The sequence below is a fragment of the Gopherus flavomarginatus genome, chromosome 2, assembly GCF_025201925.1.
Source record: "Gopherus flavomarginatus isolate rGopFla2 chromosome 2, rGopFla2.mat.asm, whole genome shotgun sequence".
Taxonomy (NCBI): Eukaryota; Metazoa; Chordata; order Testudines; family Testudinidae; genus Gopherus; species Gopherus flavomarginatus.
The window spans coordinates 83,841,412-83,860,109 of record NC_066618.1 but is presented as its reverse complement, the minus strand read 5'-3'; the positions used below and the strand labels follow the sequence as shown (position 1 = coordinate 83,860,109).

Here is an 18,698-nt window from a genome sequence, read left to right as displayed (position 1 = left end):
GAACGATAAGATTTGTACTGATGCAGTTTGTTACAATCTCAGCAGCCATCTTAGCAGAACCTAAAATAATTTAATTGAAAATGAAGTGCTGTTTTTGAAGAGTATACCTGGGAATTTAAATTATTTGGTAAACGTGACCAGAGCTACAGATTATTAGACGATATGCATATTTGCGTAAAGTCAGTAAATGACTTTTAAAATCTCATGTCTCTTTTACTGCACAATATTTCTAACTTCTTGTTTGAATTGTTCATGATACTGCCAAGTTTACCTTAACAGTAATTCTGTAAACCTCCGTGTGTGAGCAGATAATGTTAATGATGGGCATTTTGATTCGTCTTACTTAGTCAAATTTAAATTGATACGCACACTTAGTTCTATATAACTTTAGTCCTCTTACATTGTTAAATATATCAGTAACTCAAAGCTCCTTATGTGTTATACCTTCTTGATTCGCATACTTTCTTACATGGTCATCTTTATACTTTTCTCCCAACTGAAAATTGTAGTAGTAAATCTAATGGAAATGTGTTCAGGACTAGGATTTGTGCTGAATAGAGTGTAAAGGTAGAACTCAGATTATAAGATTTATTGTATTTAACTCTCTCTTGTTTCTTTTGGGGGTGGGCGGTGTGTGCCATTGAAGAACTACTTACTCCTGAGGAGTTCTGCACTACTACACATGCGCAGAGTTCATGTCCTCTGCAGATTTCTTTGCTTCCCTGTGGAAAAATGACTTTCTCACAGGGAAGCAAAGGGAAGCCACAAGAGGAGTCTTACACCCCTGGGCATGTCTTTCTCAGGCACCTGTAGCAGCCAGCGAGGGGGGGGGGGGTTGAGGCTGGGGATGCCTCAAATGGTAGCTCCTATCCTGCACCAGGCGCAGCTGCTAATCCCAGGTGGGCTGGGGCGGAGAGGACGGAACTTCTCCTTCCCCTGCAAGGAGCACCAGGACTGGGTCAGACCCAGCCCCAGAAATCTCCCCTGGCTCAAGGAAGCTCCACCCCCTCCCACTTCCTGTCCTCATCACTCCTCAGCCATGGAGGAGGGGTCACTGTATGTGGAGCTGCTGCCCTGTCTGCTCAACCCCTCCCATGCATCCAGGCTCCCACCCCACCATACCCAGAGCCTCCCACCCAAAGCCCCCAAACCTGAACCCCCACCCCACCAAGCCTCGCCTCCTGCACTTGGAGCCTCCCACACCCCAACCACAACCCCTCTACCTCCACCCACACCCCCAGCTGATCCCCACACACTCAAACCCTCAGCCCAGCTAGTCCCACTCCCCTACACTTGGACTAGCCCAACAAGCCCCTTCACCCAGACCCCCACCCCACTGAGCCCTAACCAGCTGCACCTGGACCCCCCTACAGAATCTCATTTCCCCTTCATACGGAACCCCCAACGAGTCTGTCATGGTATAAATCCCCACTCTGAACCTTAGCGTCCAAAAGATGGGGTACCAGCATGAATTCCTCTAAGCTCAATTACCAGCTTAGTACTTGTAGCGCTGCCACCAACCAGGAATTCCAGTGCCTGGTACACTCTGGTCCCCCCAAAACCTTGCCCGGGGACCCCCAAGACCCAGACCCTCTGGATCTTAACACAAGGAAAGTAAACTTTCCCTCACCGTTGCCTCTCCCAGGCTTCTCCTCTCTGGGTTACCCTGGAAGATCACTGTGATTCAAACTCCTTGAATCTCAAAACAGAGAGGAAAATTCACCTTCCCCCTTCCTCCTCTCTCCCCCTCCCACTCTCCCTGAGAGAGACAGTAATCCTAACACAGAGAGAAATTAACCTCTCTCCCCCTTCCCTCCTTTCTCCCCACCAATTCCCTGCTGGATCCAGACCCAGTCCCCTAGGGTCTCACCAGAATAAAAAAACAATCAGCTTCTTAAACAAGAAAAGCTTTTAATTAAAGAAAGAAAAAACAGTAAAAGTTATCTTTGTAAATTTAAGATGGAATATGTTACAGGGTCTTTCAGCTATAGACACTGGGAATACCCTCCCAGCCTAAGTATACAAGTACAAATTAAAATCCTTTCAGCAAAATACAAAGTTGAACTCCTCCCAGCCAAATACACATTTGCAAATAAAGAAAACAAAGATAAGCCTAACTCGCATTATCTACCTAGTACTCACTATTCTGGACATATAAGAGACTGTATCAAAGAGTTTGGAGAGAAACCTGGTTGCACGTCTGGTCCCTCTGAGCCCCCAGAGTGAACAACAACCAAACACTAACAGCACACACAAAAACTTCCCTCCCTCAAGATTTGAAAGTATCCTGTCCCCTGATTGGTCCTCTGGTCAGGTGACAGACAGGCTCACTGAACTTGTTAACCCTTTACAGTCAAAAGAGACATGAAGTACTCCTGTTCTATTAACCCTTAACTATCTGTTTATGACAGAGTCCCTGTGCATCCGGATTCTTCCCCCTCCACTCACTAAGCCACCCATACCTAGATTGCCCCACACAGAACCCTCTCACCTTGCACCTGGATTTCCCCCCCTTCACACTTGGATCCTGCCAGGCTGAGCCTGCATGCATGCCCACACCTGGTGTACCTGCATGGAGGAGCAGGGCACCCTCATGTTTCTGGGACCGGACCAGCCCTTGCACTGTGTCAGGGTCAGATGCAGCCTCACCGCTGAGTCCGTGTCTTGGTAAGGGCTGCAGGGTGTTCTCCCACCTCTGTGCAGCCAGTGGATTGTGCTCTCCACTGCCATTCTGGAGCCTCCACATTTATTTATTGACCAAATTTGCAGAATTTTAAAATCTTGTGCACAGAATTTTTATTTTCTTTAGTGCAGAATGCCCTCAAGTGTTACTACTTGAATTGCCACAACAAACATCATTAACATATGGATCTTTTCAAATCTCAATATTTAAATATACCAAGATATTTGTGCTATTTCCTATTATAACTATCGGGAATGCCATAAGGTAGGGTAACGATGTTACAATGCAGTAAGAGTCCAATATTTATAGGTATTTCTGCCACACTCGCTGTGTGAGTGCTCACTGTACTACATTGTAACGTTATACTAATGACTCATTGCAGTGGAATTAGCTGTAGTGTCCACACTAATATCAAGTGGACTTTGCTTTTTTTGAAAGTGCAATAATGAGCAGATTAATGAGAGAACACTTCTTACTCATTTCCCTCTAGATGCATAAGAATAGCTCTTTTTCATGTTAGTGGGATTTGCACAGTAAATTATGAGGTTTATTCTCCTCTCTAAGTTTGTCAGAAGTTTTAAAAAATACTGCATTCTTGGATATGCAATAGAGTGCATAGACTATATTTGTTACTAAAATAGCTTGTTCTGAAAGAGATCGGATTTTGATGGATTCTTGCTCCATTTCTTATTGCCATCCATATAACCATCCGCAATTCCACAGAAATATCTGAGTTTCATTTCTTCTTTGAGGGTAAGATTTGACCAGTATATGCAACTTCAGGAGAAAAGAGAGAAGAGATTTCTTTAACAGATGGCGTTGATGCGAAGTCACTCATCTAAAAAGAAAGGGATTTTTTCTTTGCTAGTGGCCTGTATTTTATATCCAGTATAGTTGAGACTTGTCTTAGTTGGTTGCAGTCACACTGTTAATGTTCAGTAGACTGAACCAAAAGGAGTTAGACTACAAATTTGCATGCAGAAGCCACCCAGGGGCTCTTGGCTAATGCTCTGGTTGTATAATAGTGTTGTCAAAAGAAATGATCATTCTATTTTTTTAAATATAAAAAATTCCGTTATCCCTAGAGCAGCACAGTGAGTACAGAAACACCCTAAACCATGGATCTGCAATCTTTTCTCACCTACAGTTTCCTTTTGTTGCTGATGTTAAAGACAGGCTTTTAGGAGGCTTTTGTCATGATTAATACATTTATAGTCATCTTCACACAAATTGCCCCAGCAGTCTGTCATACTGGATGGCGAGAGTGTGTGGTTTTTCCACCTCCTTACAGCACAGTATACACATGGGATGGCTACATTAGGCTCTAGTAAAATCTTAGCTGTTTCCTGCTGAGCATCCGTAGAAGGAGTTTTTCTGTAACTACTGACTTGGAGACTTTTCCTCAAGGAGGACTAGGGCCAGGCCAGGCTTAGAATTTTATTTAACCACTCTTGAGTTTATTGTGGTGTGCAGAGGAAGAGGAAGTTTTTTTTTTTTTCTTCCCACAACTTAAACAGCTGAACAGATTCAACAAACAAACATTCACCTGTAGGAATGTTAATCTAAAATATATTGTTTTGAAAAAGTTGTTGTGCCATGGGTAGCATGTTGTTGTACCCTGGCCTGTAAGAGCTACTGTAATACAAATAATAAAAGTTTATATTGGAGGTCTGAACATAACCTTGACTACAGTACAGACACATCCTGTCTTTAAATAAAGATTGGTTTTATTGCATTTATCCAGTAAAATCCAATAACAACTGAAAATGATGGGCTAATTTCTGTGTATCAAGCAATTTTTGCATAGGACTAATTTGGTCACCCTCTGTCTTTTAGCTTCTGCTTTCACCTTTTGACAGTTTCACCTTTCAGTTATCAGTCTGTCTTGGTACAGTCCGAAATATAACCTTTAGTTAATTTAGAGTTTATTTCCTCATAGGCTTTTTAGTTTTCTATGTTAATTACATTGACCATACTTCAGAATTGTACACTGTGAAACTTAATCCACTATATTCACGAGCCGAGTAGATTGGTATATCCAAATGGTGTATCCACGCGTCTCCTGTTAAGATAGGGGCAAGTACTTTCATTGAGTAAGTTTTTAAAAGAAGAAGAATTACATGGATTAAGAGTGAATGCCATAATGGGCTCTTATTCTGAATTTATTTTTAAATATTGCCATAACTACAGCTGGCTGAAACTTCTTGAATTTCACATTTGACAAAAAAATATTTTCAGCAACTATCCCCCCTTCAATTTTCAGTGAAAGTTTGAGTTTTTCAAGTAGCTGTCGTGGTAATGTATGCTCTTCTAAAAATAATCCTTACCACTGCATTTTTGTAGTCACTATGCTGTGCACTGTGCTGTGTATATTTGATGGTTTTAAAATTGCATTATAAAGCATTCACTTTAAAGTGCAATTTTGGAAAGAAACTGATACCGTATAGTTGGCTGTGACTTCATAGGTAATGTTGAGTATAATTAAATATAGAAAGTTTTTTAGTGTTTCAGTGTCACAACTATTTAGGGAATATTTTGATGTTCTTATTCTAGTTTATGATTTTTGTGTTTTTTACCTCAGTTATTGGAATGTGGTGGCAACCTCTTTGATGCAATCTCTATTGCAGTGAAGGCAGCTCTATTTAATACGAGGTAAGACACAGTTCTTAATTTTCTTGGGAGGATAACTACTTTCTGAGCACTTTTAAAGCTGAACCATTGAAACAAAAATTTAAGGGATTGGATGTCTAGGTCAACTTACATCCAGATACAAAACCGATCATTTACATCCAGCTGAAATGAATTAGTGATTTCAGTCCAATTTCTGTTGGGCAGGTATCCTCCTTCATGACAAGGATGCTTATTGGCAAAGAGTTGAAAGATTGAATGATCATGGTAACTGTTACCTTGTCATCCCTTTAAACATGGCTAACTTCAGAAAAAGCTTATTTTTTTGGCAGTGGTGTATGATTATAAAGACCTTCATGCCCTAATTTCCAGATAGGCTGAAGTCTATGGATGCTGCAGGTGCCTGGCACCTCTGTAAATCACTTCCTCTGTCTGTAGGGCTGTCAGACTGTCACCAGCTCTAAATTCCTGTATTAAAAAAAAATTGATTTTTTTTTCTTGTGCATTAAACAGCATGAATCATGGTTCATAGTTTCTTCACGGAACTATTGACTGAGAGAAGGAAAGTGTCACTGAGTGCCAGAGCTCACAAACTTTTGCACAAGTGCAATGTAGTTAACAAAAACATCAATTTTGCTTTGCTACCTACTCTGCACATGGAGTGGTGCATGATGGAAGGCAGGGAGCCTGGAGCAGAGGCACTTTGCTTGCCATTTCTTGATCTGCTTGCTAACGGTAGCTAAATTTAGCAACATAAATTTGCACTTACAGGAGTAAGTTAGCCACTACTTCAGGTGAATGGGTAGGTTCTAAGTACAACCAGATGAAGAAACTCCCCAATAGCCAAATGTTACATTTCTAGTTTGTCAATAAACCTTTTCAGCAATTCTTTCCATCAAGAGTGTGATGAGTGATCTTGTGAACAAAAGTTGCCAAATGTTGCGTAGTGAGACTCCAGAATAGCTTTCCAAGAGTTAAAGTTTTATGTTGCAGGCACAAGAGGTCTGAAGGTGATCCAAACAGTTCTACAGCAGTGTATTGAAACTCCATTGGCTTCAGTGGAGTTACTCCTGAGTTACGCCAGAGTGATATCTGATTGCAGCTCTATGGTTGGAAAGCAGCATGCAAGGAAAAAAGCATGGTTCTGAAGACGTGTATCAGGTTGTTAAAATCTGTTTGTTCAGACATGAAGAAAGTCTCTTGAGATTGAGAGAGACAAGATGGGTGAGGTAATATCTTTTATTGGGCCAACCTCTGTTGGAGAGAGAGACAAGCTTACACAGAGCTCTTCTTTAGGTTTGGGGAACATATTCAGAGTGTCACAGCTAAATACAAGGTGGAACAGATTGTTTAGCATAAGTAGTTGCTTTGATTGGTCCCTTGAAAGGTGTTAGGTGACCTGTTAACACCTCTCCAGTTGTAGTGGGGGAGAGAGATAGAGACAATAATTCTGCTACACTTCATTCCTATTGGTATTTTACTGAACAGTCTCCTGCTTTAATCATCCTTTTTTAAAGGAGTAAAGTGTTCCTGTAATGTGGAATCCATTAAAAGTTATATTCTCACACATTGGGAAGGTGCCAAAGACTTGTGAACTTGCTAAGGGTGAAAAAACGTTGCAAAACGATTTTATGGGAAAGCTGCCTGGATGCTGTTAGTCTAAATTCTAAGTTTAGTTTGTAACAGCTGCTGTTCCATGGGTTTTTTTAATCATTTGTTTGTGCTTTATGTACAAGATATCTGGGCTTTTTGAAATGTAGTTTAAACAGAAGTCCTATTTTGAAGGATACTGTATATAAAGAAAATACAAAAACTAAAACAGAACAGCATTGGATTAGGAAAAACTTATTGCAAGCGAACACTGGAGGACATTATGCATGCAGTGCATGCTTTAATAGTTCTTTCAAAAACAATGCCTTTTAAAATAGATATCTTTTATCTAGCATTTGAGTTAGCTTCATCACACTTATGAAAGTGAGAGACTAATGGCTTGAGTTTGAAATAGTGTGGGCAAACACTGTCTGAACTTCTCCAAAGCCACTGCCAGTACTTTTTTCAGTTTTGACCTACAAGAGTCTTACTCAGGGGTGTGCAAACTTTTTTTGGCCTGCGGGCCACATCAGGTAGGGAAGGTTGTGCCTCCCCAAACAGCCTGGCCTCCGCCCCCTCCCACTTCCTGCCTCCTGGCTGCCCCCCTCAGAACTCCCAACCCATCCAACCCCCCCTGCTCCTTATTCTCTGACCTTCCCTTCCTGAGACCCCTGCCTCTAACTTCCCCCCCCCAGGACTCCACCCCCTATCCAACCCCCCCATGCTTTCGTTCCCCTGACTGCCCCGACCTCTATCCACACCCCTGCCTCCTGACAGGTCCCCCGAGACTTGCATGCCTATCTAACCGCTCCCTGTCCCCTGACTGCCCCCCCGGAGTCCCCTGCCCCTTATCCAACTCCTCCCCCCCCCCCTCCACACACACACACTCCCTGCCCCCTTACCATGCTGCTCAGAGCACCAGGACAGGCAGCCGTGCCTCCTGGCCAGAGCCAGCCATGCCACCACACTGCCTGGCAGGATGTTGCAGCCACACTGCCCAGAGCGCTGGCGGCATGGCGAGCTGAGGCTGCGGGGGAGGGGGGACAGCAGGGGTAGGGCCAGGGTCTAGCCTCCCTGGCCGGGAGCTCAAGGGCCAGGCAGGACAGTCCTATCGGCACGACATGGCCGGCAGGCCGTAGTTTGCCCCCCTCTGGCTTTGCTTATTTCACTTTAGCACAACTGGCATTCTTTGCTCAGGTATGAACTGGGAAGAGCTATTGTTGTGGGGAACATGAAGAAACCACCAAACTCACTTTTATTTGTGAACTAAGAATTTGAGCTCTGGCCTTGAGAGGTGAAAGGCACTAATCCACTATGCAATCTAGTCATTCTTTCCTTCCCCTTCTCATAGTTGCAGATATTTACTTCTTTACAGACTGCTTCAAAGTTTCCTACAACAGCTACTAGCCCACCAGAAAAATGTCACTTCAATCATGTTAATCTATTTAAAAACTAACTATTTTTATCCATGCCAAATAAATTCCAATCTAACTGTCCTGAACTTCTCTTACAGCTATGCTACTTTTCCTTCAAAGTAATTTTGTGTCCAAGTTTCCATTATAAACCTGTTTTCAAAGGTGTATACATCAGCTTTAAAAAGACCAGCTCTTGCTTGAAACCTGGAATCCAGATTAGTGTGTTCTGGCTGCCATTGTTTTTGAAGCATTTAGTTCTCAAAGGCCTATCTGAGCCTTGTAGAGCAATAATTTTATTTTTAAAACCAAGCTTGTATAGCTTCCTTCATAGCTATGGGGACTCCTTTCTTTAGGCTTCAAGGATCCAAGATGGTGACCCAATATGGTGGCATATTCATTAATCTAAATGTTTGCATTGTTCAGACAGCTTTCAATGACATACCAAATACTAATTGGATAGTATCCCTTCAGTTTTAGTACTAAGTCAGTATCTAAAGGCACTTTGGGCCATATTCTGCTATAGTAGAAATCTGTATTTTAGTGGAGCTGTACATACACCAGGGCTGAATTTGCCCCATTGTATTTCCACTGTTGTGTTTTGGAACACAAACCTCTGTATGCTGGGGCCTGGAACAAGATTCCTCAGGTTATTGCATAAACGTGCAAACACTCACAGTGCTGTGGTTTAGCATATTACAATGCTGCATATCCCATATTAGTTTAACACTGGCAAAAGCTAGGTAGATTGTGACTTTAGGCACTTGTAAGTGAAAATAGTCATTATTTCAACAGTAGATGTCACTCTGCCCCTTACCCAACAACATGGTAGTGATGGTATTGGGGGGGCCAGTAGAGACCACTTGCAGGCATAAAGCTAGTTTTGCAGGTGGCAGTTCTAGATCTCCTGCACTGAACTGAGAGCATTGCTGGTGTGCCACTGAGTACTGCTGTGCTGGCTTTGCAGTTGCTGCACTAATGAACCTTCTGCAGGTTTTAACCCTATTGTGGGAACTCAACAAATAAGTACAGTGCACAAAAACAGAATGATTCGATTTACAATTTGCTTAGTCTGGATTCTGGAGCGAAGGCTTTTCACAAGGGGAGGGAGGAATCTGATGCTTTCTGGGAATGCCCTTGATCCTGCAAAAATCTGTTTCTACTTCTTGCTTATTTACCAAGGTGGCTGTAATCACCTCCCCACTTCTTCCATGCTACTAACATTCTTTGTTTGCCCAGCTCATGCTGTCCTCTTGCCTTAGTAGATGTTGGTTCTTGTCTATAACTTCATCTCCTCTTGTCTTGAGTACTGCAACTCCTTCCTCTAGGGACTTTCCAAATACTAGCTCTTGAAACTGCAGCATATGGAGATGCATTACTACTTGCCGCCTTCTGTGTACAAGGAGATAATGACTCTGTCATTGCCATCTTTAAACCTTGCTGTTCTACTTCCTGTGCAATTCAGAATATGGGTTAAAAATTTCTCTCTATGGACTTGATTTTAATCTTCTTCTAGCCTGTCTGCTTGTCTAGCACACTGCTCTCATTCTGTCCCTTCAAACAAGCTTGTCACCGTTGGCTCAAGAGCCTTCTTCTTGTAACATGTCATCTTGTATCAGCCTATGTGTAACCAGCTAACTGTCTTGCCCTCTCAGTTGTAAATAGTGTTAATCATTTTCAGCAGAAAACATCTTGTCACATTGGTTATATTATATAACTCTACAAAGGGCTTTAGATGTAGTTTTTATATATATATATATAAAGCATTCTGCTTATTTTAAAATATTTTTGTTTTGGTCGGTTAGTATTATGCAGGGAATATGCCTCTTCTCTCTACAGATGTCTAAGCACTTGTCATTAGTACTCAATATGAACTGCAACTAAAATACTTTCCAGGGATCAAAAAACAAAATAAAACACTTTGTTCCTGTAAGGAAAAAATATTCATTAAATCCATCCAGATATTTTACTTTAAAAGATGTTACAAAATGCATAAAAAAGTCTCTCAAGTTTAATTTGTGTAACACACGACACTGCTGTAAAAGTATTAATATAAACAAACATTGCTGTTTGATGTCATCCAATTACCAAAGCTAATTTTTCAGAGATGCACTGAAGTGTGTTATATCTTCAAGGAAAGCACATAGAAGTGGGAGATCTGTTTTCTTTTTATTGACGTGCAAAGTAAGAGCTTTCATGCTATATTCATCCCAGAGGGGAGCAGCCTTCTTACACCAATGGACTCCATCAGAATTGCACCAGGGATGAACATGGCCTTCACATTATGGGCAGGAAAAGTAAAGCAAGTGATTATTTAGAAACTGTTCCAACTGCTCTTACATTCATTACCATAAGAATTTTATGTTCATCTTTTTGTAAAATTTCCATGAAATTTATACATACTGTGGATATAATATGGCCAACTATGTGCTATAAATCTGACAAATTTCAAAATGTGGAGACTTAACCTTCACATTCACATTTTAAGTAATATGTGAAATCAACGATCTCAGGCATTACTTCATATGTTGAACAAAGGATTTGGGGAAAGTATATATAATCTCTCTTTAATAATGTGTAAAATCTGTTCTGGATGAAGATGTCTGAAGAATTCATTTCTTTCTTTTGATTAGACTCCTCCTAAGTGGGGGAATATGTCCTAAAACATTCACCTATCCAAGGTTATCCCATCCTATATACTTCTCCAAACATGTGCCTCTTGATTTTCATTGCTGTGGCAGATAGGAATAATGGAATTGATCAGGAAGGTGAGGGGGTAATTTCTATTTGGCAGATGTCTAGCACAAGGACTGAAATTGACCATATACTTCTTGACACTAGTTGAAGGCCTAAACCTACAAGCCAGAGGTAGATACGAAATTTGAAGGTTGAGAGCCAAACCAGCTAAATCAGCACCTTTGTGAGAGGTCCAGCCCCGTGACATCCCAGCTTTTATGGGGGATGCTGGGATTTCTACTGAAGCTTCTCTTGGGACCCTGCCTGATGGCTCTATTTTTCATATCTTCCTCTACTAGCAAGCGGGAAGCTGTACTATAGAGGTGGGGGAGAATCTCTCAACTGGTGAGGAAAGCATTCTGCCACTCTAGCATTTCCCCCCAGTAGTTAGTCTCCTTCCCCCTTGAATAACATTAGTGCTTATGTCTACTTCTAGTCATAGCTTTTCCAAGCATTAGCAGCAACACAAAATTGGCATGAGTTTCACTGTCACCCACAGAATTATGGATAGTAGCACTGAAACAAGATCAGAGCCTTGTTAGTTTAACCAAGCAGGAACAGAGCTAAGCTAGCAGCAGCAGCAGCAAAACCAGAGAAGTTGCCATTTGCAGACCCTAGGTGACAACATTGCTTCATAGTGTAGCTGTGGAACTGCAACAACAAGTAGTTTAGTATTTAAATTTATCTAAATGCTGAAGAAATGGGTTTTTGTAAGCACTCATTCTTGCCATGTGGGCTTTGGTTTCTCCCCCAAGCCCTGACCATGTATAGTTGATCACTTACTTGGGGGTATGTTTAAACAAAATATGCATTTTAACATTAACTGATGTGACTGTGGAGATCAGAAGCATTCTTTAGAAATAAGACTAAAATCCTTCAGTACTAAAACGGACGTGTTTGGTTTTGGTGTTTTTTAGTAGTCTTTCATCTGCATTCCCTTTCTTTAAAAAGTTATCTTTAGAAATCTTAACAGCTTTATTTTCTCTAGGGATGGGGCAGGCCTGCATAACAGATTAGAGAGTGGTGAAGTAATATCCAGTAAGTTTTACATATGCTTCTGTTTCAATAGGATACCCAAAGTGCGTGTTTTGGAGGATGAAGAAGGATCAAAAGAGATTGAGCTCTCTGATGACCCTTATGACTGTATTCGACTTAATGTGGAGAATGTACCCTGTATCATCACATTAAGCAAAGTAAGCCTGGAGAAGTTTGTAAATTATTTCTTCTAGCTTTTGACTCTTCTGTAGACTTTGGCTACAAGAACTGACCTGCCATTATAGGTTGGGAGAAACCATCTTTTCTTTGATGACCAGAGCCATGAGATACCTCCATACTAAAAAAGTTCTTGGCTTCCGTCCTTGAATTTATTTTTTGACTTGGGAGGTGGAGAAGGAAATCTTTGTGGAGAGAGTGTTCCATCTTCCTCTCAAGTTGTATGTCTTGTTGGCATGGGAATCTGTAATAGCTAATCCTGCTGTATTGGGCTGAAACAATTAACTATCCATCCATCAGCTGCTTGCTGGTAGTGAAGTGGACACTAGTATTGGCTTCTCTAATATGCTAACATAATATCCATTAGCCATTTAAAATGTTGGACACCTATTTGGTGAGCCACTGAAGAAACAGAAACTTTGTTGATGGAGCTAACCTTATGCCTATCAACACCTTGCGAGATAGGTAAGCGTTATTGCTAGGGCCTTACCAAATTCACAGTCCATTTTGATCAATTTCACACTCAAAAAAGATTTTAAAAAGAGTAAATTTCGTGATTTCAGATATTTAAATCTGAAATTTCACAGTGTTGTGCCTATAGCGTTCCTGACTCAAAAAGGAGTTGTGAGAGGATCCCAAGGTTATTGTAGGGGGGAGTTGTGGTACTTCTGTGCTGCTGCGGGTGGCAGCACAGCCTTCAGAGCTGGCCAGTTGGAGAGTGGCAGCTTCTGGCTGGGAGCCCAGCTTTGAAGGCAGAGCAGGGCCCTCATTCAGCAGCCACCACTCTCCAGCCACCCAGCTCTGAAGGCAGCGGAGCAGAATTAAGGGTGGACTTGGTCTGGTATTGCCACCCTTCCTTCTGTGCTGCTGCTGGTGGCAGTGCTGCCTTCAAAACTGGGCCCCTGGCCAACAGCCACCGCTCTCCGGCCACCCAGCTCTGAAGGCAGCAGAGAAGTATGGGTGGCAATACCCCTAAAATAATCTTACAACCCCCATGCAACTCCCTTTTGGGTCAGGACTCCCAATTTGAGAAACCCTGGTCTCCCCTGTGAACTCTGTGTAGTATAGGGTAAAAGCACAAGACCAGATTTCGTGGTCTGGGACGCATTTTTCATAGCCGTGAATTTGGTAGGGCCCTAATTATTGCCATCATTTTTTTCAACTAGAGGGATTAAGGCACAGAGAAGTTAAGTGACCTACATACAGCAGGGACTCAGAGCAGGAAGGAGAACTTGTTCATAGCTGTTAGGTCTACTCTCCCTCTTAGTACCACTGTTTTCTTAAATTCTCTATAAAGTAAGGTGTGTGTGTGTGTGTGAGAGTGAGAGAGAGAGAGAGAGATCCCACTTAATTCACTGCTGTATCCGTTTGTTTATCCGCCCATTTTTCCAACCACACAGCAATTGCCATAATATCAACTTTCCTTGGCTTGGTCATGAGACAGCTTGCATGCCGTCATGCAAATTATTCTGTTTTCTAAGTGTTATGTAACTAATAATAAAAGCTGTCACCTGAGGCAGAGACTGAATCTCACCTCTCCTGAGCCTTAGGCATGTGTAACTGTTGTGAATAAAATTCCACAGTTGGGGAAGAAAAAGAAGCCTTTGGGTGAAAAGTTGGTTCTTTTTTTAAAAATATATGTATAAAATTTTAAAGGTGCTTCCTACTATTGCCAGATGTTTGGAATGTTAATTCATCCACATGGAATTTAGTTTAAGAGTCAGGATGTAGGTCAAGTGGCCAAAGGTGCGTGTTTATCCTATGTACATAATACGTTTATAAGCATGCACATACAATAACATTGCACTGTGAGCAGTTACAATGTCCTATATCAAGGTGCTGTATTTAATGACTGACACAGCTGCGGTGACTTAACACATGAGCAGAACCAATGATCAAACAGTATTTATATTTCTTAGGATTGTAACATACAGATAAACTGACAGGTTAATGGTTTGGTGGAATTACCTCCAGTGCTCTAATTCCATCACCCAGTAAATTCGTAATTATCTGGACACAAAACAACTTAAAATATCCAAAAGTAAACTGTCCTTGGTTCTGCAGATTGGTTGTAGGCATGTGGTTGATGCTACCCTTCAGGAAGAAGCTTGCTCTTTGGCCAGCCTGCTGCTTTCTGTGACCAGCAGAGGTACCCTTACGTGTATGAAGAAATTGGGGAACGGTAGTCTTGATCCAGAGAGTATCTTTGAGATGATGGAGGTAAGAAGTGCTGACGAGCAACTTCAGCTCACATAATGGAAAAGTGGATCTTGAGCATATGAAAAATTGCAGTGTGGGCATAATGAAAGGGATACTGAAAATTTAGGGGTAAAAAGTGAATTGTGGAAGGTCCCAGGCAGCTTCCAAGGAATCTGAAATTCCTATGGGAATGAATTTCACTTATGCAAACCATTTGAGATGTCCCCTCTGACATTGTGATAATCTGGGTTTTCTTCAATAGTAGTGTCATGTTAGCAAAACTTCTTAAAAGTTAAGGTGACTAACATTATTTACAAATCCTATATTTACTTCATAAAGAACAAGTTTCAAGCCTGATAATTTCCCTTTGAAACTCAAAATGAAACTTCTTTAACATAACAGCAGTTACCACACAACAGAACTGGAACTTGTGAACTGGTACTTCACAGTACATAATCTTTAATTTGTGTAACTTGTCTTTCATGTAATTAACTTATTTAGCTGGTAATCATTACAATCCTAGTACTTCACTTTTCACATTTTGTTGTAATATCTTTGTATCTGTCCTTTTTACTGATGTGAGCCTCTTCCCTTTCTATAAAAATATTTATAAAATGCTGTGGTAGCTGGCAGCAGTTCAAGTTGACTTGGGAATTTCTCTTTAAATCCTTCTTTAGGCCTCTCTCTGAAGCTTCCCTTTTGGTGTGAAATTTCTCATGCCCAGACTTGGCCTTAAAGTATGTACAAATGAGTTTTGTACACAAGCTTTGTATTCCATTTGCACTTGAATACAAAATTGGATTTGTTTCTGAAAACCTTCACATTTGGCATAAAGGTAGCCCTTGTGAGAAATAGATCTAGGTGGGAAATGGTTTCCCCATCCTGTGAAAATTTGAGATTTCAAAAACCTTTCCCCTTTTGCATTGGGATGAAACATACCTTTTTTTGAAGCTTTGAAGAGAAAGCAGAGAGACGCCAGCTCCAGAGTTAATAGCATGGTGGCTAGGGCACACGGCTGGGATGTAAGAGACTTGGGTTCAAATCTGGGTTTTCCACATCTAGGCATGGGCTTTAACCACAAGGCTTTTAACTATTCTGGGGGTTCTCTCTCCCGGTTCCATGCTGGACCTGAAACTATTGTCAAAATTAGTATGTTCCTGCAAAACATTTATTTTGACAACTATGCATTTTCCAGCAAAACAATGTTTTTTTGTCAAATTTCTGACCAGCTGTAGTGAGGAATGCAGAAATTGCAGCCAGGTTTGAAAATAACTGGTTAAAGTGGAAATGACGTGCTAAGCGCACATGACACTTTACATTCTCTTGATGTAATTTAAAGCCTGGGTGTTAATCTGCTGAGCTCCTGTTTGCTCTGGGGAAAGTCATTTCACTTCTGTGCCTTGGTGTACCCATTTGTAAAATGAAAATAGTGATTTCTAGCCTGCCTCACAAGTGTGCTCTCAGGATCTGTGTTGGTATGGAGCTTTGACCATTTAAAGGTGTATGCACCAAGGGTCAGATATTTCAGAGGTATTTAGCATCTAATGATGGAGATAGGAGCCTAATGGGATTTTTTGAAAACACATAAGCAGGTGAAGCACCTAACTCCCATTGCAAAAAGGCAATTAGGCACCTAACTTCTTAGGGCCAAATTTACAAAAGCTCCTAAAAGGTACGGTACAAACAAGTATTGACTCCTGTGCCAGCCTAAGAGTTAAAACTTAACTCAGTAGCCCAGTATGTTATGTTCCCCCTCATCTGTTTTAAAGAAATCTCTCCTCCTTAAGTGGTGGTGTCATTCACTGAAATAAAAAAAGGCTTTTGAGGAAAGCAAAGAATTCTTTCTTTGGCTGGGGGTCTGACTGGTCCTGTTCCCAACACAGCAGCCTGTTTGGGGAACAGATGAAACAAACAAAGCTAAAAGCACAGGGTCTGTGAAACGGAACAGTTTCATAACCTTTGCTTAACACTTTTATATCCTCCAGTGGATTGACTCCAGCTCAGAAAATGTTCAGCATTATCAGCCTTGGGGTGAACAGACATTCCAGCCAGTACATCGCTTTTAGGAAAGCAGCGTAACAGATCAGCTTTGGAAAGGTGCCATAGCGACACCTCTTAGTGGATTAAAGTTATCATAAGGGAGTCAGGCAGAAATAACTAAGATGCCAATGGGCAAAATACAGGACCCATGCACCAAGCAAGGGTAAACAAACCTTGTGTTGGAGATAGCTGGGCTAGATATCTGGTGTGGGAGTGGAGCAGAATACTTCATGATACCCCCTTGGGCTGCAAAGTTACCCCAGTCCATTGATTGTAACAACTTCTGCACCTTCCCTACATGGGGAGTTTTGGTCAGTGGATCCACATAGTTATATACCACCCCATCTCTGCCAAGCTTGTCCCAAATGCTCTTCTTGAAGTTACAGAACAGTACTGCATGAGGAGGGGCTGGGGGAGTTGTAGTATCCTTCTCAATTGCCTGGCTCCTTGATCAGAGTATCTGCATCATTTTATGGTTTCATGCCTCCATGTAGAGTTGGACTTACCCGATTAAATGGTAGGTAGTTTTATGGGTCTCTAGTTATAAAATTGAGGAGCAGCTTCCTTCAGACAACTTGGCTATAGTTTCTATTCAATACCCACTGCTTGACCTGCCCATTGACCTTTTAAGGACAGTGAGTGAGGTTCCTTTCTGCTCAGGGAATCTCATGGTTCCATGATCCTATGCCAGCCAGACCTAGGGAAAGTTCTGATCTACACCGCTGCTGTAAGATACCTAAGAGATGTTTGCCAGTAGAGGGTCAGTGCGGGTTCTCCTCCCATGTGTTTTCTCTTTCAGCATGTCCCTACGCTAGAGACATGGGGGAGGAAGCTGGTGCAGGAGTTGCTTCTACTGTGTTTATGCTATTGGAGAGTTCCCTACTGCAAAAGAAATTTTCTGCGGGCCATTTACAGACCAAATCTAGCCTCTCTGAGGCTCCTGCCTGGCACAGAGGGGCAAGCTCATACTAGGGAATCTGGCCCACTGAGTTTTTTTGTTGAATTGGAGCATTTGCCCCTGGTTTGAACAATTTTGCATTGGAGGGTTTTTTCCCCAACACTTTTGATCAAGTTGAGAGTCCCCACATGCAGTTTATCTTAGTTCAAATATGCCATTTACAACAGCTGGTGTATATTAATCATTAAGGGAAAAAATAGTTGACATCAGCTTTGTCTTGCCTTCTTTGCCTTACAGACAGGAAAACGGGTAGGCAAAAAGTTGCACACTTCCCTACAGAAGATCTTAGACAAAGAAGAGAGTCTGGGGACAACACGACAGAAGGTTGGATTCCTAGGATGAGTTGTTTTATCAATGCAGATATACATTTCCAAGTTATTTTTCAAAGCATGATCTTGTCAGTTTGTATGTGAAATAAAGGATATTTTTTGTTTTAATATTGTGTCCTAACCATGTTTAAGATACTTTTTAAATGCAGTTAGCAAAGCATAAGGAAAGTCTTCAATGAAAATAAAATTAATTTGAAATGCTTCATTCTGCCTTCTGCTCTGTACCCAGGAATTGCACCAATCTAACAGTCAATACAGCTACCTTTCATGACACTCCTAAATTAGAGTTTGTGGCAATTTTTTTTTTCCATCGCTACAAAACACAAGAGCAATTGCACACTGGAAGTCCACATTTGGCTGTAGAAGTTGCTTTATTCACTATTCAGATAAAACAAATTGAAGTAATAGGGGATTATCTAATCAAAGAACATTTGATTTCATGAGTTAGTTTGAACTGGACATCTACCTCTGTGCTTATGAACAATAGCTGAGAAGTAAATTCCTAATTTGCATTTAAGACCAAAGTTAGTTTAACCTTTAGAGTCATATTTCCCCCCTCTTCTAAAGTGAACAGAAGAGAAGTGTCAAATTCAGCTTCCAGCTGTGACTGGCTTTTCTCCTTTCTGCACTCCCATCCAAAGCTCCAAATATGAAATTGAGGTGAGAAATGGGAGTTTAACTGCTGCCCTCCTCTGCACCAGGCAGCATGAACTTTTTTCTTGGACCCATCAGTTATTACCTCTGTACAGTTGATGCAACGGTATAACTCCTGAAGAAGCAATGCTAGTCTCTCCTTGTACCGAACTACTTCCAGACCCTTGATCACTGTTGTTTCCCTTCTGTGAACCTTTTCCTGTTCCACTATACAGGTATCTTGTTGAGATGAGCTGGACACAATATTCAAGGTGTGG

General features: G+C 41.4%; 1 protein-coding gene across 1 annotated transcript in view; it reads left to right on the top strand.

The window, feature by feature from the left end:
- EXOSC7 (exosome component 7) overlaps window positions 1-17,895 on the top strand; it is a 38,334-nt gene extending 20,439 nt beyond the window's left edge. Inside the window, exons 5-8 of the mRNA XM_050938085.1 lie at window positions 5,265-5,335; window positions 12,119-12,242; window positions 14,326-14,481; window positions 17,696-17,895. Coding sequence (XP_050794042.1) covers window positions 5,265-5,335; window positions 12,119-12,242; window positions 14,326-14,481; window positions 17,696-17,800 — 456 coding nt within the window. The 3' untranslated portion in view covers window positions 17,801-17,895. The remainder of the gene's footprint in view (window positions 1-5,264; window positions 5,336-12,118; window positions 12,243-14,325; window positions 14,482-17,695) is intronic.
- The last annotated feature ends 803 nt before the right edge of the window (window positions 17,896-18,698 follow it).